The sequence below is a fragment of the Canis lupus genome, chromosome 25 (genome assembly GCF_011100685.1).
Source record: "Canis lupus familiaris isolate Mischka breed German Shepherd chromosome 25, alternate assembly UU_Cfam_GSD_1.0, whole genome shotgun sequence".
Classification (NCBI taxonomy): Eukaryota; Metazoa; Chordata; class Mammalia; order Carnivora; family Canidae; genus Canis; species Canis lupus.
This window is the reverse complement of record NC_049246.1, coordinates 26,937,608-26,960,624: the sequence shown is the minus strand read 5'-3', so window position 1 is coordinate 26,960,624 and position 23,017 is coordinate 26,937,608. Positions and strand designations below refer to the sequence as shown.

The window sequence follows — 23,017 nt, the reverse complement described above, 5'->3', positions numbered from 1 at the left end:
AGTTCTGCTTAGAAACAAGGCAGTTTACTTATTAAGAAAAATATTAAACTATACTCAAACATATCACCTATTTAATATTTAAATATCTTCACATTTACAATTTCAGGCTTTAAATTAAAGTGGCATTAGCTCTAGATTTTCTTTTAAAAGCTATCATTATGGTGACATTCAGATGCAGAACTAAAATTACTGATTTCATTCTTATAGAACACACACCTTTAGAAACCACATTTTTAGTCAATTAACAGTGGTTACAGTCTTCGTACTTCTTCCCCACTAACTTTTAGCACATGAAATGCAACAGATGACTTTCAAAGTTCTTTAGCCTTATAAAGGGCCAATTTAGATAGGATTTATTTGAAAAAAATTTTTTATAAGGGTAAACATAAGAAACAAGAATTTCAAAAAATAAAAATGATCAGTACTTGTTTCCTATTAAAGCATTAATACATAAAAGTGAACTATATGAACAATTCTTCTACAGTTAGCTTAAAAAGTACTTTTTTAGATTAGCCTATTTAATTTTTCCACAGAAGAGTTCAGAGTTCACATTTCAGAAGAATAGAACAACACAGCAGAATATATGGAAAACAAAGAAACAACCATTATATCTGTTTCTCTTTAAGGACAAAGCTAGACTGACTTATTTAAGTATAAACTGAGATCGCAGATATAAAATCATGACACTCCAGTCAACCTACATAGTTCCTGGATTTACATGGCATGTGAATAAGTCTATCATCACAGAAAGCCACGTATATAAATAAAAATACATTTTAAGAATTTAAGTCACTCTCGACATTGGAGAAAATATTGTTTTTAAGATATATCTGCAATACAATGTATAAGAAAATGCTTTCTGGTAGAGAAATGAGGGAAGGTAGAACTAGAGCAACAACAGAGTCCCTGAAGAAAACAGGAAAATAAGTATGACTTTTAAAAAATACATTAAGTTGTCACAGTTCCGTAGAATCTGCCCTCTGTCTCATCCTCTGGGATGGGATGACAATTTCATTTTCTTGGCATGCCATCAATTAAACAAATGTGTAATTTAGGCTAAACATAAGTAAATTTGTGGTACTATTTCTGCTATGAATGCTAGTACATGTAGTACAAGAAAGATCAAATAACCACTTGCTCTGAAAAGATGGCTTAGTATAAAATCTGAACTTGAGCAAAGAACCTACTAGAATTCTATTCCCAGGGAATTAAGCCTAGGAACTGTCTTCTAAGCTCTGCTACGTCATTATTTTAACAGGACATGGTCAACAGGAATAAATAAATAGCACCCCCAAAAAACGTTTTACTGTAATAAAGACAAACAGTGCTATTCTCCTCAACTATAAAATATATTTTGAACTAAGTTACCTGTGATAATTAAAGCAGAGTTAACTGACACCACTAACATTCTTCACAGGACTTTACATCTTAAAAAGAAAAAAAACAAAAAAGCATACATAAGACATCAAAATTCTTTATGAGAGCAAAAGAAAGCTGTGATAAGACCCTTACTTTCTAGTCTGAGAAACTTAAGTCTGCAGCCCCTTTTATTTATTTTATTTATTTTTTTATTTTTACAGCCCCTTTTATTTATTTTATTTATTTTTTTATTTTTGCAGCCCCTTTTAAAGCAAACTCTATACTTTTCAAAGGAAGATAATTATTTCAATCTGCAAATTCCTAATGGGTGTTTTCACATATAAGAGATATTTTGTCACTAGTTAAAAGTCACTCACTAGAGCTCACTAAAAAGATAAAACAAAAGGCTTAACAATACATCAATTTAAACAACTATTTACATTTGAACCAGTTTAGTTAGAATATAGCCACAAGTTGCTTAATACTTTTTGTTCACAACTTAAGATTTTTGTTTTCTTAAAGAAGGAATTGGGATAAGAGAACAGACATGGAAAAACATGAAGGCCTCTCTCTCTCAGGTTTTGCCATTACCATTCTGTTTGCAGTGGTTTCAGGACGAGGCGATCGCACACCTTCTAGTCAGAAATCAGATGGCCTCAAAACAAACTCATCTCAGTCTTAGGCCTCATGTCTTTCGCTTAGAGCTAAAAATAAAAATACATGTGAATGAACAAATGATCATGGAATGAAATCTCTAACATGACACATAAAATATCAAAAGCCATTTTTATCACAGAAAAATGAAAATGTACACATTTCTATCCAGAGCATCAGAATCCTATTTAGAATGAAAGGCTGCTGCTCTTCTTATCCCATCAGCTGCCAGGCGTTACAGTAACTATGATAATTTAATTCTAAGGCGGTTCTTACAGAGCTACACTAGTATTTTATTCATCTCCTGAGATTCTGAAATGTTCGTTTTTTTGTTTTTTGTTACGAAGTTAAACATAACAATATCATTAATGAAGCTAATGACGCTGAATAGCAACTTAGCTTTCTTTGTGCAAAAAAACCAAGGCAAGCAAAGTATGATGCTGAACCAGAACCGGCTGGCCCTAGAAACATATTTTTCTGTATTTAGAAACTCCTAATTCCAATAGCAGCGCTGGTAGTACATGAAAATTAGCTTGTTTCTAAAATCAAAATAAGGGATTCACTCATTCTACAAGTACTGAATGTTTCTAAGCACTGGAAGCCAAATGGTGATAGGAGAGCTGGGTTCTGGATATTAGCAAGTGGGGTCCTTGCTGTTTCTGAAGTTTTTGTCTCAAGTCTGGGCTATCATGCTAAGGAGACAGAAAATAAGGATTGCTGTGCTTCTATGAGAGGGAGGAGGGCAGTATATATGACAAGAGAATGAGACTGTAGGATTTAAAACAAAATCCATTGAGAAGCCTAAATCTTATGCTGCAAGTGACATCCAGCCATTATTTGGTCTCTGTAGTGTGAAGCTTATATTTCCAAAATCCTCATTAATCCTGAAAATTAATTCTCCTCCATTTCGAGAGCACTAGTAGTTTCAATCCTAAATATAAATGTCTCACACTATTTCACAAGGTTAAATCAGCCAAGCACCTTCAAAAATCACTTAATGTAAGAGTCCTTCATTCAACTGAAGCCATAATTTAAAACTCAGAAGTTCTGCCAAAGTTACACTTCAAGAACTGGCCCTAACTATGGTGTAATGAAGACAAATAGCTTCTGAGATTTTTTTACAGCACTCATATACTTCCATTATATAGGATTACAAAACTATCAGTAGTGTCTATACTAACAACATTATTATTTAATGCTTTGCATTCTCTGCTGGATCTACGTATACCAATGAAAGCCTTTAATTTTGTGGGAACATGGTACATTACCAAAAAATATCAAAACAAATCAATTTAAGCTCGATGTTCACCTTAAATCAAGAACAGGAAACATATTTCCCGAGTTTGCTGATCTTCTGTCATTTTTCAGGTGAAGTCCAATTACTTTCAATATCTAGACAAATGTAATGGTTTGACTCTGAAGTTTATAGGTTTCAGAGTTATCCTTTAAAGTAATAACTTGTAATTTATACTTAAATATTTAGAATAAAGAAGAAAAGAATTGAGTGTTACCTAGGTTTTAGGTTATGGTTTGCATGAAGTGAAAATGTATTTTTTTAAATCAATAAGCTTTTGGAAGTTCACTTCCCACTGATGCTCGTAAAATCATTCTAACAGTTTTGTATTTTGATGTATTCAGATTTTAATCAAGGAAAACTGAACCTTGGTCTTATTTCTAAGCTAGTCCCTCCTCCTTCCTTTACCACACGTGTTATAGATCCCAGCAAATTCCAGAAAAAAACATAATTAATACACTTTTTCTACATCATGCCTCAAACATTCACATATCTGTAAATACCAAATTTGTCCCACATCAACAAAGAGAACTCTATTCACCCCAGGGTTCCTCTCAGCTCATCCTGTCTGCTACCATTCTTGGGCAAAACCTAAAAGTAACAAGATGTTTCATTTGCCTCCCCAAAACTTGGATCCTTCCTTAAGTAACTTTTATCCTCATTCTTTTTTGCTTCAGTCATAGCCTGTTTTGTTTTAGAAGTTACAGTCCTATCCTTTCTCTGAACCAATCCACCTAGCCCAGAGACTGCAACAACAAATACAGCACCACTATCCTTTGCACAACTCTCACTACTCCTACTTGGATCAAGGACTTGAATGATAAAGTAACAAAAATTTATGACTCAGAAAACATGTTTTGTAGCTTACCAAGACAAGTAACCTTATTCTCAGTTTTAAGTTATACTAATCATAAAACTCCACTTGTCACATCAGGAATGTCGCATTGAGGTCTCCCATTTAATAAGATCAATGACTTCCAGTAAGGTAGTTATAAATGTAAACAAATCACAGAACCAAATTTCTGTTAAAATGCCTGTTATTTTAAGAATATCAATGTAAAATACATTCTCATGAAAATAATTTCCTTAGTTTAGACTGGTTTTCGTTTAACACAAAGGGTTATTACATGATGTACTAGGAGTGAACCTGCAACCTGATTATTATGATCTCTTCTTAGATTACTTTTTGATCCCAGCACTTTACACATTCTAAGATCTCCCTTCTGACATTGCACATCTCATTCCCTAATCTAAGCAAAAACCATAAGCATTCTTTTTTTTTTCCTGATCATCAGCTGTTTATTCCTTGTACTGTTTAGTTGTAGCAGCAGCCTTAATTTACATGGAAATTCTACAATAAGTATTTACGTGTGCACTTTCGCCAACACATCTAAATGGCACTGTAAACACAAAATATTTATCAATCAGAAAATCTCCAATCTCAAATTTAAGGATTCTATGGAAAGAAGAGAGTGCTCAAAAAATGGTGTTGAGACCACAGCTAGCCATTTGCAAAACAAGGATGGCGCTCTATCTTCATTCCTTAAGCCAAAATAAATTCCAGATACACTAAAGTTAAAACATGAAACTATAAAAATACTTAAAATATGGATGAAACTTTCAAAATAATTTTGAAGTACAGGAAGATCTTTAATTATGACATAAAACCCAGCAGCCAAAAAAACAAACAAAACAAATCCACAACTGATTTTTAAAAAGGCAAAAATCAAACCAAACAAGTATAAGCAAAAAATAAACAATAAGCCAAGGAAAATATTTATAGGAAAAATTTAATATGCACAAAATTTTTATAAATTTCTAAGAAAAAGCCACTGAAAAACAGGTGATGATTATCAACAATTCACTGGGAAATAAAAATAACCCGCAAATATATAAGTATCTTTAAACTCACTCAAAGTTTAAGAAATGGGAATCAAAAGGAGATGCTAACAATGGGTAATGATTAAATTCAAGAGTGTGGGAAACACGGCGCTTAAACATACCACTGGTAGAGGTGTAAATTGGTGCTACACTTTTGAAGAACAATGATGGTATCTACTAAAATTTAAAAACCCATGTTTTTGATCCAGAAATTTCACTTGAGACTAGATCCTTCAGATTGCTTCTCACAGCTAAGCAAAAATATCTGTACAGAGAGTTATTTATATACAAAAAATGAAAGAAAAAAAACCTGGAAAACAATTCCAACATCTGTCCAGTGTCCAAGTGTCCAAAAGGAAGCCGGTTAAAAAAGTTGTTACATCTCTTACTGCTGTGGAAAAAGGTGTCCTAAGATATACTATTAAGTGCATACATGAATGACATTGCTGAACAGACATGTGTCATTCTTTTCAAAAATAGTATTTTTTAAAGGGAATACCAAAACAGGTGAGCAAGAAAGGAAGAAATGAAGGATGCCTGGGTGGCTCAGTTGTTTAAGCGGCCAACTGGCCAACTCTTTAAATTCTGCTCTGGTCATGATCTCGGGGTCCTGGGATGAAGCCCTGCATCAGGCTCCACACTCACCAGGGAGTCTGCTTGAGAATTCTCTCTGCCCCTCTCATGCTCGTGCTTTCTCTCTCTCTCTCAAATAAATCTTTTTTTTTTCCAAATAAATCTTTAAAAAAAAAAAAAGAAAGAAAGAAAGAAAAAGAAGAAGAAATGAAATCTACGAAAAGCTACCCAAGAAACTTAAAACATAAGAATGGAGGAGGAACTTTTTAACTTCTATAGTATACAATTTTTGCAACATAAGTAACTGTTCTACAAGTAAAATATTTTTCAAGGATACTTTGCTATTTCAGCATTTTATTTTTTGAAAAGATTTTATTTATTCATGAGAGACACAGAGAGAGAGAGACATAGGCAGAGAGAAGCAGGCTCCTCACAGGGAGCCCGATGCAGGACTCGATCCCCAGACCCGGGATCACACCCTGAGCCAAAGGCTGACGCTCAACTGTCGAGCCTCCCAGGGATCCCGCTCTTTAGCATTTTAAACTATGCATTGATTTCTCTCAAAATGGAAAGAGATTTCACCAGCCAACCTATGAGTGTGAGGATTTGTTTGTGGTCAAGACCACAGAGGCATTCTCTCAGCTATCACCCCTTGAAACTAATTGTCAATGTGCCTGGGGTACTGTGCTTCTCAAACTTGGCCATCACTTACTTGCTTCTTCTTAAGGTTCCTTAAATCTACACCTTACACTTTGGCACACCTAGGATCCTTTCACTCCTACTCCTATACGTGATAGGCAGGTTACAAGGTTCTGACTTTACTTTTATGGACTTAATGAGAGCCCACTGCGTACCACAAAGTTAGTCATTGTTCATCCTATCTTCCATCTTACAGAGACCGTGCCAGTCTAGTAAAACTGTATTATTGTTATCAAATACTTCAGTGATCTTAGACTCCAAACCCAACTCCTTCACAATGACAATCTTGCCATTTAATGTGACACCCACTTTACAGACAATACATGAAACTGGTCAGGATTCCAGTAATATGTCATTAAAGAAAACCAGTCTCTTGGGTAGAGAACAAAGCAAAATGTGCTAAAAAACAGTATTTGTCCATTTTTTAAAATGGCCTTAATAATTACTATCACATTTGCCCCAAATTAGCACTAACCAGAAATAGAATTCCTCAATTATTTAGCACGATAAGTCAAAATTCCTGGGCATGGCCACATTTTGGCACTGTAGGAACCCTCTACCTCCAAAAGGGACATAAGGATCTAACTATGACAATGCATTGTTTGACTGTGAGCCGAAGTTATTGGTATGTACGCGATTTTAAACATCTTTTTTTCTTTTCTTTTCTTTTTGAGAGAGAAAGGGAGGGGGATCTCAAGCAGGCTCCACACCAACACAGGGCCTGATGCGGGGCTCCCTGAGATCATGACCTGAGCCAAAATCAAGAGTCAGACACGTTAACTGACTGAGCCACCCAGGTGCCCCATTTACCATCAGCATTTTCTTTAGCTAACAAGTCACTATAATGAGAGTGTTGTGGCACTTATGAGTAGATTAATCTGTATTATCTAATTTTACTTAAGCCTTCACACTAATAGATTCTTATTTCTAAGCCGTTTCTCTCTCCTATCCAAGGGTAAACAGGGATCTTCTTTTTAAGGCTTTTTGTTTAATCACATAACTCCTGTGGAACCTTAATCCATTTACAACTTCAGTTTCTCCTGGAATAGATCCTTTCTTTTTGCCTATAGACACATTCAGATTTCCTGATCCTAGATCAATCCATAATCCATTCCCTTAAATACATCATTCATTTCAGCTGATGTCCTTCATCTTTTTCTTTACTGTTGAATGGCCAAATTTGAAGAGTGATCTAGAGTTGACTCATTCATTTAAAAATACTTCCTGAAAAGTGACTACATCCCAGAGTCAAGGGATACAAACTAGATGGTTAAGGGATATGGTGCCTCCTCCAGGGAGCTTATAATTCCATTACACAGAAAATCAGATATTTATAAGTTCAAGATGTTAACTGTCATGAAGGAGTAACACCTGAGGCTATGATAGAACATACACAGGGGACTTAATTTAGATTGGGCTGCCACTCTGCACAACCTCAGCAAGTGCTCTTCTCTTCCTGGGCTAGGTGTTCTGGGTTGCACAGCTCATGTGGTCTTATATAGCAGCCCCAGGGGATTTCCTGGAGGAAGTGGCAGGTAAGCTGATTATCTAAAGGCTGAACAGGAATCATCTAGGCAAGAATAAAAGTAGCATTCCAGAGAGGGAACTAGCTATCTGAAAGTCTTCAGACAGGACTGGTGACCTGGGGGATCAGAAAGAAAGGCAATGTGGGCAGAGTACACAGAAGAGCAAACAGGTATGAGCCAGATCAACCAGTCTCAAACAGCACAATGAAGATTTGTGCTAAGTCCAGTGGGGGCTGCGTTTACCATCCTTAACCATCTAGCTCTTAGCAGCATGATTTCTACTCATACTATTCTCTAAACAGTCAGCCATACACTTTTAACATGCAGAATCTTCTCCATTCTCAGGAAGTGGCTCCAGGTATACCCCAGACATACTGCAAATTTGGTTCCAGACTAGTTCAAAAGCAATCAAAAGACTTTTTTGGTGTCTGTGTATATCAAAGCTATGTTTACACTATACTGCAGTCTATTAAGTGTGCAATAGCATTGTGTCTAAAAGAGCAATGCATGTTGTGCCTTACTTTAAAAACTTTAATGCTAAAAAATTCTATCATTTGAGCTTTCAGAGAGTCATAATTACTGATTATCAAAACTAGTAACGAAAAAGTTTGGTATTTTGTGAGAAATATCAAAATGTGACACAGAAACACGAAGTAATAAGCAAATGCTGCTGGAAAAATGGTACCTAAAGACTGGCTTGATGCCAGACTGCCACAAACCTTGAATTAATTTAAAAAATAGAGCAGTATCTGAGAAGTATAATAAAGTAAAAGCACAATAACACAAGGAAGGCCTGTATTCAGCTTTTGAAATGGCTTCTATCCTGTGCTTGAAAACATAAGCTGTCACTGTTTTTTTTAGGATCTTCTACTTCTCCCCGTATTCAGCTTACTGTTTTATACATGGTAGGTGTTCAAAATCTGCAAAGACAAATCAGTCTTGGAAGAAAACCGATTGATAAAAAGTTAATCACAACAGTGTAAGAATGCAACGTATTTAATAAGATTCTCCATTAGAAGTATCTTTGAAATGGCTTCAAGTTAATTTATGGATTTGCCTTATTTCCTCCTGTAGTGATGCAATATTTATGAATTCCAGAAATTTCTTTAAACAAATGCCCAATTATAACTTGATTAGTCCAGGAACATAATACTTAGATGGCACTGCTATCCTCTGTGCTCACCAGAGGGTACATGGCAGTGGTCTAGTTCTTCCATGCTATAAATTCTAAAAACTAGACAGCTGACAACCAGTTAATGTGTACATTCCACTGAAGAGTATAAAACTACTCTGTTACAAAGAATACAAGCCAATGGCATCTAACATTAAACTAGCCCTATCCTACAAGTTACTGTATGCATGCTTTACATACAGACCATTCATTTTGAAACTGTAGAATATGCTATTTCTTCCATTTTTGATAATTTTAGTAAATGCTAAAAGTCAATGGCCACCACACTTATTGATTTTAGCAGGAAATTACCACACTTATGTTCTATTAAATGAAGGTAAGTACCCACTATTTTCACCTTATTCGGGTAGGTACAAGATGTCAAATTTGCTGGGTTCAACATTTAATGACTCTGCCTCACATTCCATTAGAACTATTGGTACAGACTTAGAAATATAAGATTTATTTAAAAAAAAATACACTTCTTCTAACATGAGCTGTAGATATTTCAGCTCTTTGCAGATCTTTTCTTTATAGGTCTACAGAATGACCTAAGCTGCGCCCAGAATCAGGCCATCATATAATTAAGCTTAATTAGATATTTTCTATACAAGGCAAATAAAAATGTTCTTTCATTATACTTATACCAAATCCCCTATATTATGTGTCTTTATAACCAAGAGCAAAAGAACTCTAGAAAGTTTAAATGCTATTGATTGAAAAAATTTTTATCTGCTTCATCCTTTGTTTTAAAATGGCTTAAAGACCAGATTTTGCACATTTTGAAATTTAATGTGTATATGTGTCAGAATGTTTCTGCTTTCTGATATCTAGTTCTGCAGCAGATTAGAATGTTTATAGGCCTTTGACGCCTCAGTCTTGTTAATAGGACTATGCTTTCTAAAAGAGATGATCAGACTAATAACTGAAACAGCTAGTAACTGGGTGATACACTCTGACCATGACAGGAAAAAAGGGTCTGACCTGTGTCTGGAACTGAAATAGAAAATTGTGCCAGTGTTGCAAAATAGAATCATGCTATCTTACTGTAAACCTATGATAAATTCATACTCTATGAAATATAGGCCACAATATTTTTAATATTAACCTGACAGTTCTGAGGAAGTGTGTCATTTCTGGGTAGTTCCCAACCATACAGGCAACAAGTACAGCCCTCTCTGGGCTCATAAGAAGAAAGGACACAGTAATTAATACTGATGCACAGTAAAAACTGTTAGTATTTTCCTAGAAACACTCAGTAGTGATGGAGGGTTACAGCAGGCAACAGAAACCCCTGGGGGAATACCTTTAGTCTTCAAGACTGGATGACGAATGATTTAAAATATTTTTTATTATGGAAAATTCCCAATACATACAAAAGGAAATAGACTAGTGTAATGAACCCTCATGTACCCTCGTCAGTTTCAACAGCTAAAGTATCAACATCCTGCTTTTCTGTTTAACTGGTAGCTCCGCCTACTCCTCACTTCTTAAATAATGAGGATTATTAGTTTCCCTTTTTTTCCGGAGGGAAAATTTACAACTAAGTTTATTTTTTTTTAATTTTTATTTATTTATGATAGGCACAGAGAGAGAAAGAGAGAGAGGCAGAGACATAGGCAGAGGGAGAAGCAGGATCCATGCACCGGGAGCCCGGCGTGGGACTCGATCCTGGGTCTCCAGGATCGCGCCCTGGGCCAAAGGCAGGCGCCAAACCACTGCGCCACCCAGGGATCCCCTACAACTAAGTTTAAAAAAAAAATCTTAAATCATTTTTAAAGTGTACAGGTTAGCAGTATTAAAATATATCCACCTGGTTGTGCCACCACCACCCATCTCCAGAATCTGTTTCATCTTGTACAACTGAAACTCTGCTGCCATTCAACTGCCCACAGCCCCTCCCCATTCCCTGGGCAGCCACCTTCTACCTTTTATATCTGTGAATGTGACCACTCTAGGAACCTCACACCAGTGGAATCAGACAATATGTGCCCTTTTGTGCCTAGTTTCTTCTATTGGCATAATGTCCTCCAGGCTCATGTGTCTGCTTCTTAATGTATCCTTGCTTTTTACAGTTGAAGAATACTCATGTATATGTACCTGCCTCATTTTACCTATCTATCCGTCAATGAACGCTTGGGTTGCTTCCACCTTTTGACTATTGTGAATAACACTGCTATGAACATGAGTGTACAAGTACTCTTTTCAAGACACTTTTTTTTTTTAAGACACTTATTTTCAATTCTTTGAGTATATACCCAGAAGCAGAACTACTGAATCAGAAGCAGAACCACTGGATCATACGGTAATTCTGTTTCAGTTTTAGAGGAACCTTCATACTGTTTTCCATAGCAGCTGTACTAGTCCACATTCCCACCAACGGTGTACAAGGATGATAATTATTTTTAAGACAACTGGCACTTGACAAAAACTCTGAGTTTACAAAGCACTTTCATATGCACTATACTACATAATCTTTTCAAATACAAATGACGAGTTGGGAGTCCCAATCTGTTGGCAAGTATTCAAGTCCCTTAAAAATCTATCACCATTCTTCCCATATTTCCAAATAAATGTTTTCTTCTCATCAGACTGGTTTAAGCAGATTGTATTACACAATATTAGATATGTAGCTCACTAAATGCAAAAAATGTTAACAGTACAGGAATTAAAAGACCCAAATGAAAATGTAAATATAATGGAATGATACTTGTGGCTCCCAAAGAAAAACTAACCTTAAGACAGCTATATCTTAGCACACAGTCTTAACAGATACCAGCTACATAATTAGATAACACTTGTTCTTATCAAAGTCAGAAAAACACAAACTACTTCCCCCCCCCCCCAAAAAAAAGGCATAACAGAATTATCAGAACTCAAAATTAAAACATTTTTTGGAAATTTTTCTGGAAACACCCCACAAGGCTGCAAGCAATCTACTCCCACAGTTCTCTCAAATAAACAAATAATAGCCTCTTGGCATAATCTTGAAAAGTTTTAGTGTTGACAATATCAGCTTCCCAGGGAAAAAGTAAAGCAGGAGAAATAAATTACATGCATTACTTAGTAATAAAAATAAAAAAGTTCACTAACACTCTAAAATTGAAATGATTAAAGGTACATACCCCACACACAGATAAAAATATTTACAATACTTTTCTTGACAATTTGCTTTCAGTTGCCGACAACCTTCTGATTGCAGAATTCATGCTTTTGTTGTAAAGTTAAGTGGGACAAACTTTTAGTCATATTTTAAAAATAAAGTGTTTTTAATGAGGGAATTCTATTTTAACAAATACCCTAATCTGGTTTTCTACTTCATATTCGACAGTTGATGAAAGTAGACAAACCTCACAAAGATACACCCCACCTTTAAGACCACCTACTACAATGAAAAGCCCAATGAAGTTTCTTCAGTGCCATCACCAACCTCAAGCTGCACCCAAGAACAGAAATACTTACTGATTGACTGATACATGCATTGATCAAACATTCAAGTGCTCAAGAGTTTAAGATCCTTGATCATCACAAGATATATATAACCTCTATATTTTATATTTTCAGAGGAACTGAATCTCCTGAAGAAATCTGAACTTGTGTTCTCTGCTCTGGGACTGCTCTTCCTTCATAGTTGTCGTGGCCCTCCTGCTTCATCTCACTACAGTATCTTCTCAAATGCTAACTTCTCAGGGAGGCCACCCTGACCAATCTGTCTAAAAGTCAAACAGCCCTTCCTACCATCCCATCCCAATCAATCCAGAGCTCCTTCTTTGTCCTGCGTGGCTGTTCTTCCCAGCATAATTTACTGCTAATATTATGTCATATTTTAACTTATTTTCCATCTCCCCAGAACTGATTCTAACTTCTTGGCATTTACATCTATAGTATAATGATTCAAGGAAGAAAGAAAAAAACTTTAATGCTATTCTATTATCAAGAGGGTAGATCATTTAGTTTACTCATCTTATTCCATCTGCAAAAGTAGCAGACCAGGATACTGCTACAGTTAAGTTTCTACCCTTAACCTCCGAGGGACTCCAGATCATCAATAACTCACTCATCTCTCAGGGACTCAGCATAAATTGCAGCTATACCTTAATTAAACACAGAACACAACTGACTAGAAACAAGCACGTATTTCATTATGTGCTCTGAAGTACAAAGTCACAGGTGGAAGCTGGAGAAAATATTACAAGGGCTCCTCAACAGAATTTGAATAAAAGTTTTTGTCAAAGCTCAAGACAGTACTGTAACTGATCAGTGAACTGATCAAGTAATTATAAAAGCCAAACTCTGTGAGTTTAAGAGCACTTCAGGGTTAACTGAGATGAAGAGAAGTAGGAGAGGGGAAAAAGAGTTAAAAAAAACATGACAGGCGATGGCAGGGTCGGTAAACTGGGTGAGCAGACGCTGGTAAGCAATCCAACAGCAGAGGAAGTCCATGGGGAAAGCTGGAAGCAAATGGAAGAGAGAAAGCAGGCAATGAATAAAAGCTTATACATCAGATGGCTACATAATTTCCAGGGTCTACCTTGTAAAGGGAAATGCAAAGCCCTTGTAAAAAATTAAATAAATAAACTTTCAAGGTAACAACAGGAAAATATTAAAGCCCGTGTTGGACCCTGCACACTGCCTGTGACACTGGCCCTGAGTATATGAGCTAAAGACCTGAGCAAGACAACCACTACTGTTTGAAGCAGCAGAAGGAAGGGAAGGCAAGAGTAAGCTCCCCATCTTTAAGTACAGTAGGCACTCACAGAGGCCACCGACACCAACCCATGGTACAATTTATAGGGTGGGGCAGGGCCAAAATATGTCTTCAGGCATTTTCAGGTTTGTTTGTGTTTTAAATAAAAGAGGGTGACGAAGTGGTAACCTATCAACAGCTACTAACACAATTTCCTATGTGAATAGGAGGGGATTAATCGCCACAAAACAGGAGGTTACTAGGCAGGAAACAGAACTGATCTATTTTGAGAGGCATCATAAAAAAGATCTGGAGATCAACATGGCTGCCTGAGAGCAAGAAGACAAGAATCCCAAAAATTACATCTGAAATATGTAACATAAAGAGAGACAGGAAAGATCTAAGACAAATTTTCTCCTATTGACTAATAGGAGAAAATGGCCATGGCCATTAACTCTCCACAATATATATCCTGTTAGGCAAGAAAATGGAGGAATGGAGGAATCTGGAGTTGGACAGGAAAAAGTTTTCATATGAGAATGGGTCTTGGGAGAGTTTAAAAAAAAATAGTCTAAAACAAGGGGGAAGAAAAGAACTTCATTAAACTACCAGTTACGTTACCATTCCAGAAGACAGATTTGTTTACTTTAGAGTTCATCTTCCAATTTCTGAAATGTTGTGGTAATGTGTAGGAGAAGACTGTCAGGTTTTTTTTTAACCACACATGTTCATTTATTTTCCTGATATCCTGATAGATTAAGCCAAACATGCTTCATGAGAAGAGAAAAACTAAGAAGAAAGAAAACAAGAAGCTTCACAGTAACACGTGGACAGTCCTTTTCTCTCTTTTTTTTTTAATCATCTCTGGATCATGTTAGGAACTGAAATCTGGGGGGATCCGTGGGTGGCTCAGCAGTTTGGAGTCCCACGTCAGGCTCCCTGCTTCTCCCTCTGCCTGTGTCTCTGCCCCTCTCTCTCTCTCTCTCTCTCTCTCTCTCTCTCTCCCCCCGTGTGTCTCTCATGAATAAAATCTTAAAAAAAAAAAAAGGAATCAAAATCTGAATTTAAACTTTTTTTGCTTTTATTTCTGATCTATGACAACCCAATTAAATACTACAAATGATTAAATCTGATGTTTCTGATAATGTCCAAAATGTATAAACGTAGATTCATTTATAGTTCATTTTTGTTTTTTAAACTATTTTAGCTTCTCATTATCATCTTGAAATTCAAAGCCTAGAGAGAGATCAATTTAATAATGAACTACTTATTTTGACCTCAAATAATGTATTCCCAACTTCTGAACTCAAATAGCACAAAATATTTCTAATAAATGCCTACCACTATTACTTTCCAAAGTATTGTTACTTCAATGTGTCTCTACAGCAGCCTCTATTAATAGGACTAGAATAATTGGTCCATCCTTCAAAAGAAAAATAATTAAAGAGGTTAAGATTCTTTAAATTACTAGAGTAAAAACTTCTGACATCTACTCTAAAATACTTTCTTCTCTCTGTAAATCAGTGCACCTATACAACAAAAATGTCTTTTACATTAAAGCAAAATTATGTCCTACCTCTTTCCCTCTGGCAACGACATCAGACAACATATTTGGAAAAAGGAAAATGGGCTATATAAGGTGATGGGGAAACAACGCTCCACATTCATCCCTCAAAGCAGTGATCCTAGGAAAGCAAAGAGGACACAAAATGGAGAAGCTAAGTGGATCCTGATGTCTTCTGTTGCAATTGTGGATAACGCCATTATTTTATTTTTAGAATGGTAAAGCCTGAATCTTGTAGTTTAGAAAGGATCTAAGGTCAGCTAGTCGAGACTTTCATCAATATTGTAAACAAGTCTATTAAGTGTTTATTCAGCATTTGTTTAAACATTTCAGAGGACAAAAAGGCTGCTTCTTTAGAAAATCTTTTCCATTTCAGAGCAGCTCTGTTGGAAATCATTTTGGTCCCATACAACTTAGAAAAAAATAAAAAATGTTAATTAATTACTTCAAGAAAAGGCTATCTTTTTTTTTTTTTTTAAATTGTTCAGTAAGAAGTTCCAAAATGGTTGGAAATCTCTGGTGGTTTGTTATTCTGATGGTTCAACATCAAAGGCCTAGGCTCCTTTACTTGTTTTCACTCTGCCATTAGCACGCTGGTTTAGCTCTCATTATGATTTCAAGATGGCTCCCATCATTCCAGGCTTCACATAGAGATATAATAATGTCCAGTGTAAAAAGATTATTTCTTCCCCTCCTGAATCTTTTTATTAGAAAAGATGATCTGGGGCATCCCTGGTGGCTTAGCAGTTTAGCACCACCTTCAGCCCAGGGTGTGATCTTGGAGACCTGGGATCGAGTCCCACATCAGGCTCCCTGCCTATCTCTCTCTCTTTCCCTCTAATAAATAAATAAAAGAAAGAAAGAAAGAAAGAAAGAAAGAAAGAAAGAAAGAAAGAAAGAAAGAAAGAAAGAAAGAAAGAAAGAAAATCTGTTGTGTGAGGACCCCCAAATACACATCTTATTGGCCAAAATTATACCTGGCCAATCACAGGCAAGGAAAATTAGTCCATTATAACTGGGAATGATCATTTGTCCCCTAGAGCTGGGGTTTGCCTCTCTTGACAAATAAAGCTAGGCAGAAAGGGCAGATTACTTAAACAAAATCAAAATTCCCTAAGGAAGAAGGGAGGGGGAAAGGGCAGAGAGATGCGTTAAGTGATCCAACATCTGCTATGGGTACATGGCCTCAAAATCTTGTCTTTCAGCAATTTCCAACCACTACCTCTAATTGGAGAAATCCCTGTGCCTTAACCGTACTACACATTCTATATATGCAAACAATGCGGTGCTGCTCTCCTCAACCCTAAATTCCTCTTCAGATTAACTATTCCCATTTCAGTGTACTGCTCTACATATATGACTTTGTATCTACACCATTTTACCATTTTGATCACTCTTCAGTTCACCAATGTCACTCATAAAATGCCCAGGATCCTCTTAAAATGTTTAGTACCAGTACAACGAAACTAATTAACCTCCATGTTTTATCGGTGCCATCTGACACTCTGCTGCTTCTCTTGGACTCTCTTCCTGACTTCCAATAAACTTAATGCAAACTATAACCCTCTTTGTCTTCTATAACCTACATTTTGGTATCTGTAAAAAATGATATAGTGCAGAACTCTCCACTTAATTATGCTGTGTTTCATCTTATTTTTGGCCTATCTTTCCAACCTAAGCAAGTGTTGAAATGTTTTTAATTCTAAAAACTAATATTTGCCACTTTCCTAGTTTTCAATTATAGAAATGCAAACTTAAGAAAAACTCACTGATGTTTATTTCTCAGCTTTGCAGAAGCAGGGCCATGTCACCTGGGGAAAATATCTTATTCTCACAAGAAGCCTTCTGGGATTGTATTAACTTGTTGAATTTCCAAGATTTCAGAAACCAATCCTCACAACATCAGCAAAATAATCTATTAGTTTTGTATTGAAAACAGCCATTTCCCAGGGATGGACTGACTTTCAATGGACTAACTAAAACCAGAATGTCAATTCAAAAACGTTAAGTGAAAATTAGAATAGCCAAGGAACCAAGAGAAATTAGAGTCTTGTGGCCAATGTATTCCCACCTACCCACCCCGTCCACAGACAAACCATGGTGGAAATCAATATAGAATCAAAATAAATCAGATAATTTAATCATTTGCTCAATAAATTCTTTCCATGTAGGCATTCCACATAGGAAGTCAAATTATAATCAAATGTTTATTTAGTGAGCATAGAAATCAAAGCAAAACAATCAGTTCTCTAACATGTATTTAACAATATCAGGGTAATAGTCTCATATATCATTCTCTGAAACAAGGTACTAAACAGGGTACTAAACAGAGCACTATGGCTGGTACTTGGATAAATACTGCTAAAATCTGCCTTGGTTACTTGACAAAGAAACTTCCTTCCTAACAGTCCTACTTCTTAATTAGTTGCAATATAACTCCACCAAACTATAATCAAGTGCAGATGACTTAAGATAAGATGGATTCGCCTATCTTAAGGCCTGGGAGTCATAAGGGTTGAATTCAAAGCCAACTCCTCCTTCTGGAAACCCTAAGGGAGAATAGAATCCCTTGCCTCTTCCAGCTTCTAAGGAATCATATGCACTCATGGGCTCAAGGATCCTTCCTCCATCTTCAAAGCAAACATCATCAGCAGTATAGTATCTTCAGATATCTGTCTTTCTAGGTTCCTCTTTCACTTATAATGCCCCTATGTGATTACATTGGGCCCACCTAGATAATCCAGGATAATCATTGCATCTCCAAATCCTTGAATTAATCATATCTGCAAGTCTGTTTTGGAATGTGAGGTAACATATTTATAGTTTCTGGGGATTAAGATGTGACATCATTGGAAGATCATGATTCTGCCCACCACAAAGCTGTTGTACTATAGTTCTACCACTGATTTTATGTTAACCAGTTTAAATTTAGTGAAAAAATAATTCCATTTTATCTTGAAACTTCAATACTTTTAACTGGGGAGGACACAGCTATTTCCATGCACAGTTCATACTAAAAGTAGACTGCATTTTCTATTTCAGTTTTCAAACACAAAATGGCAGGTGTTTGATTCATCAATGGAGAGGAAAAGAAAATATGAGTTAAGCAATCATTAAAGCCCTTAAGGCTGTATCAATTAATATGATACAAATTAATCTAATAAGAAATAAAAGCCAGAATGAAGTGAGTATGTAAATGCCAGCTCCAACAATTCCTCAACCTTAAGGGGTCCTTCAAATCAGGGATCTTACTTACCACTTTTTCATTCTCCCTACTCCACTCTCATCCTCACACCCCAGCTTAGGTCTCATAGTCCATTGTTAATAATCATTCCCCTCTTTCACATCATGGTCCTTGGCTAGCAAAAACCCAACACTCTATACAACTTTCTGTCCATCTCATGCCAGCCCCAGGACAATTTAGCATGTAGGAGAAAACCTCCACCACTCATCTCAAATGGACTCTTTACAGCTGTCTTCTAATCAAAGTTTGTTTCCTCAATCCAGGTGATTCCATTTTTCCACAGAATTATTTAGCATCCTCTCTCTTTGAAAGTCTGTACTCTCTTCTTCCCCATCTTCACTCTCAGCTGCTTCCTACTTCCCTCAGCAAACAGAACTTCCATCAGTTCCCATCTCATCATCTACTCACTGACTTACAGTGTACCTTTAAACCCTCCTTTCCCTCCTGTTTGTCTGGGATTGATTGCCAATTGCTTCACTCTACCTCTATCTCTTTCCTTCTCTTACCAACTCAAGGCCGTAGGTGTAGCAATCCTCACCTCCTGCTTCATCAAATTTTTCCTCTCTTGTGGATCATTTCTATAAGCATACAAACAGGCTGTGATTTTTCCCATTATACTCACTGCTTCCGATCACCTCCCTCCCACCTCCTGATCCCACACACCAAGTGCTCAGCCTCAACAAGCAGCAAAAACTCATCAAGACCATCAAGAATCTTTACATGGCTAAATTTAATATCAATGCTTGGTCTCATTAATACTTGACTTAGACAATCAATTTCTCTTCTATGAAACATTTTTCACATTTCACTTCCAAGACACCATATACTGCTGGTTTTCCTTCTACTCACTGGCCAGTCCTTCTCACTTCCCTTTGTTGGATTCTTCTCAACTCCCTAACCTCTAAAAGTTGAAGTGTCCCAGGCCTCACTGTCTATGTTCACTCCCTTGGGAAAGTTTTTAGTCTCAGGAGACTTTAATTACTACCTGTGTTGACAATTCCAAATTTTGTATTTCTACTCTCGATCAGATCCTTGGTCTCTAGCCTCCTGTATCACAACTAGGTCCCTTATAGCAGTTCTCTTAGATATGTAACAGGTATCTCTGCATAACCCAAATTCCTGATCTTCCCTATAGACCTGCTTCTTGCAGTCTTTCTCAGCTCAATATATGGGAACTCCATCTCATCAAAAACCTCAGCGTCATCCTTAAAAACTTTCTTTCGCATCTACCACCATAACACATTAGATCAAATAAGCTCTCCTCTCCCTTCAAAATACATCCAGAATCTGACCACTTCTTACCATCTCCACTGTTACCATCTTAAGCCAAGCCACCATCATCTCTTACTTAGGTTATTACAACAATCTGCTTCCACTTTTGTTCCCCTTCTTTATTTAATACATGCTGGGGAGCCTAGGTGGCTCAGTTGGTTAAACATCCGACTCTTGATTTCGGCTCAGGTCATGATCTCAGGGCCCTGGAATCAAGCCCCATGTTGGACTCCCTGCAGGGAGTCTGCTTGTTTCCCTCTCCCTCTGTCCCTTCCCCCACCCCCACTCTCTCTCTAAATAAGTCTTTTAAAAAATAAAATATTTAATTATTTAATACATGCTATTTCTTTTTTTTTTTTTTTTTGAAGTAGGCTCCACACCCACAGTGGGCCTTGAACTCATAACCCTGAGATCGAGTCACATGCTCTACCAATTGAGCCAGTCAGGTGCCAACCCCCGCCCCCACCACCACCCTGCCAGAGTTCATTATGTGGAAATCCTAACCCTCAAAGGTAACAGTATTATGGCAGGCCTTTGGAGGATGATTGGGTCATAAGGACAGAACATTCGTGAATGCAATTAGTGCTCTTATAAAAGAGACCCCACAGAGATCTCTCACCCTTTCTAACATGTGAGCACACAGCAAAAAAGTGCCGGCTTTATTATTTTTTAAAAGATTTTATTAAAAAAAAAATTAAGAGATGGAGGGGGGTTATGGGGAGGAGAGTGAGAGAAAAAATCTTAACCAGGCTCCATACTTAGTGCAGAGCTCGACATGGCTCGATCTCACAACCCTGAGATCATGACCTGAGCTGAAATCAAGAGTTGGATGCTTAGCCAACTGAGCCACCTAGGTGCCCCAGATTTTTTTTAAGTAATTTGTACATCCAACATGCGGCTCGAACCCAAAACACCCAGATCAACAGTTGCATGCTCACCTGCCAGCCAGCCAGGCACTCCTGCTACTTTAAACCAGGAAGAGAGCTCTTATCAAAACACAACCATGCCAGCACCCTGATCTCAGACTTGAACCTCCAGAACTATAAATTTCTTTATTTCTTTTCTTTCTTTCTTTCTCTGGAGGCTACCCAGTCTGTGGTATTTTGTTATAGCAGCATGAATGGACAAAGACAATATAACAGCTAGAATTTTTTTTTAATTTAAAACAAATTTTTTTTTAGATTTTATTTATTTATTAATGAGAGACACACACGGAGAGGGAGAGAGAGACAGACAAACACAGAGACACAGGCAGAGGGAGAAGCAGGCTCCATGCAGGGAGCCTGATGTGGGACTCGATCCCAGGTCTCCAGGACCATGCCCCAGGCTGCAGGCGGCGCTAAACCGCTGCGTCACCGGGGCTGCCTCTAGAATTTTTTTAAATTATGGTTTACTCTTTTGCCCCCCCTCTTAAAAAAAAAAAAAGATTTTATTGATTCATGAGAGATACAGAGAAAGAGGCAGAGACATAGGCAGTGAGAGAAGCAGGCTCCCTGCTGAGCAAGGAGCCTGATGCAGGACTCCATCCCAGGACCCTGGGATCATGATCTGAGCCAAAGGCAGTTGTACAGCCACTGAGCCACCCAGGTGCCCCCCGACTCTCTTTTAAAATCAGGTAAAATTTACATATGGTGAAATTAAATAGATCTTAGGTTTCAATTCAATTATATATACCCATGTAATCAAGGCCACAACCAAGATATAGAATTCTTCTAACCCTGGGCTATTACGAACAAAGCAGTTATAAACATTCTTATACAAGTCTCTTTGTGGACATAAGGGTTCCTTAGGGAAGAACCCAGGACAGAGTGCAGAGTGCTGTGTAATAGGATAGAAACATGTACATGCATGTTCATAATAGCACATTCACCAACACCCAAAAGGTAGAAATCAATGTCCATCAACAGATAAATGGTTAAACAAAATGTAGTATATCCATAGAATGGCATATTATTCACATATAAAAAGGAATGAAGTACTGAATCATGCTACAATGTGGATGAATCTAGAAAACATTGTAAGTGAAAGAAATCTGACATTAAGGATCACATTTATATGAAATATTCAGAACAGGTAAATCCAGAGAGACAAGAATGCAAACTGAAGGTTGCCAGGTGCTGGAGGAAGGAGATAAATAGGGAGCAATTGCTTAATGGGTATCAGGTTCCTTTTTAGGGTGACAAAAATGTTTTGGAACTTGACAGAGATGTGATGGCTGTTGCTCAATACTGTGAATGTACCAGATCTCACTGAACTGTTCACTTTGAAATGGTTATGTTATGTACATCTCATCTCAAATAAATAAATAAGTAAAACCCACACAGAATTTTTATTTTTTGAAATAGAACAGCATTCAGGCAATTTAGAATAACACAAAATCCAGCGTTAACACCACCATACATTACATATGAGTTGTACTATATTACTGAAGTACGTTGTCTGGAGTCTTTCTAACTCCAGAGACTTTGTGGATTTTTTTCATATATAAAACGAAGACACTTCAATGGATTGTGAAGATCAACTGAGATAATGATGATGAAAACACACTGTAAAATGCTGTGTATAGAAAATTAGCTATCTTTATAGTAGCACCAGGTAGGGGATATGTGCTCAGTCTGGGAGGGCCATAGGCGGATATAGGCATCATTATTCTCAGGGAGGCAGCTTAAATTATTTTGAGTACCTAGTCTTGTAGGCACAGAGAGAGGAGAATCCAAGTTAAGCCACACCACCAAAGTGTCCACTGCTGCTTCTATAATAGCCTAGTTTGTCAAAGATCATACTTAGATGATCCTCAGCCTCAGTCAGTGTTTTAACCCTGCACTCAAGGCTGACTTGAAAGTGTTGCTATAAAGTGAGAAGGTCTTAAGAAAGACTGCGGGAAGTAAAAGAGGCTACTTTCCTGAAGCCATAAGCTTAAGAATCCCCAGTACACAGGAGTTAAAACAGGGAGTCAACTATTACATCATCTCAAAGTTTAATCCCAGTTAGAATAGGGTAATAAACTAGGGTCTGACTGCAGTAACTTGCTTACATCAAACACAAACCAACATATGACTAACCAGGTAGATTTAACATGTCCAAATTTAAATG

The 23,017-nt window shown here is 37.0% G+C and overlaps 1 protein-coding gene and 1 long non-coding RNA gene across 2 annotated transcripts in view; both read right to left on the bottom strand.

Annotated features, from left to right (window-relative positions):
- The window catches only part of LOC102151320 (XK-related protein 6-like), a 94,262-nt gene that overhangs the window by 4,697 nt on the left and 66,548 nt on the right, over positions 1-23,017 (bottom strand). The window contains exons 2-3 of the mRNA XM_038573020.1: positions 1,951-2,063; positions 1,369-1,427 (exon numbers count right to left, since the gene is read on the bottom strand). Coding sequence (XP_038428948.1) covers positions 2,045-2,063 — 19 coding nt within the window. The 3' untranslated portion in view covers positions 1,369-1,427; positions 1,951-2,044. The remainder of the gene's footprint in view (positions 1-1,368; positions 1,428-1,950; positions 2,064-23,017) is intronic.
- On the bottom strand, positions 12,841-15,531 carry LOC119865936. The gene is made up of 3 exons (XR_005378608.1): positions 15,421-15,531; positions 14,466-14,633; positions 12,841-13,608 (listed from the first exon to the last, which is right to left on the bottom strand). It is a non-coding gene; the product is annotated as an uncharacterized LOC119865936 (long non-coding RNA).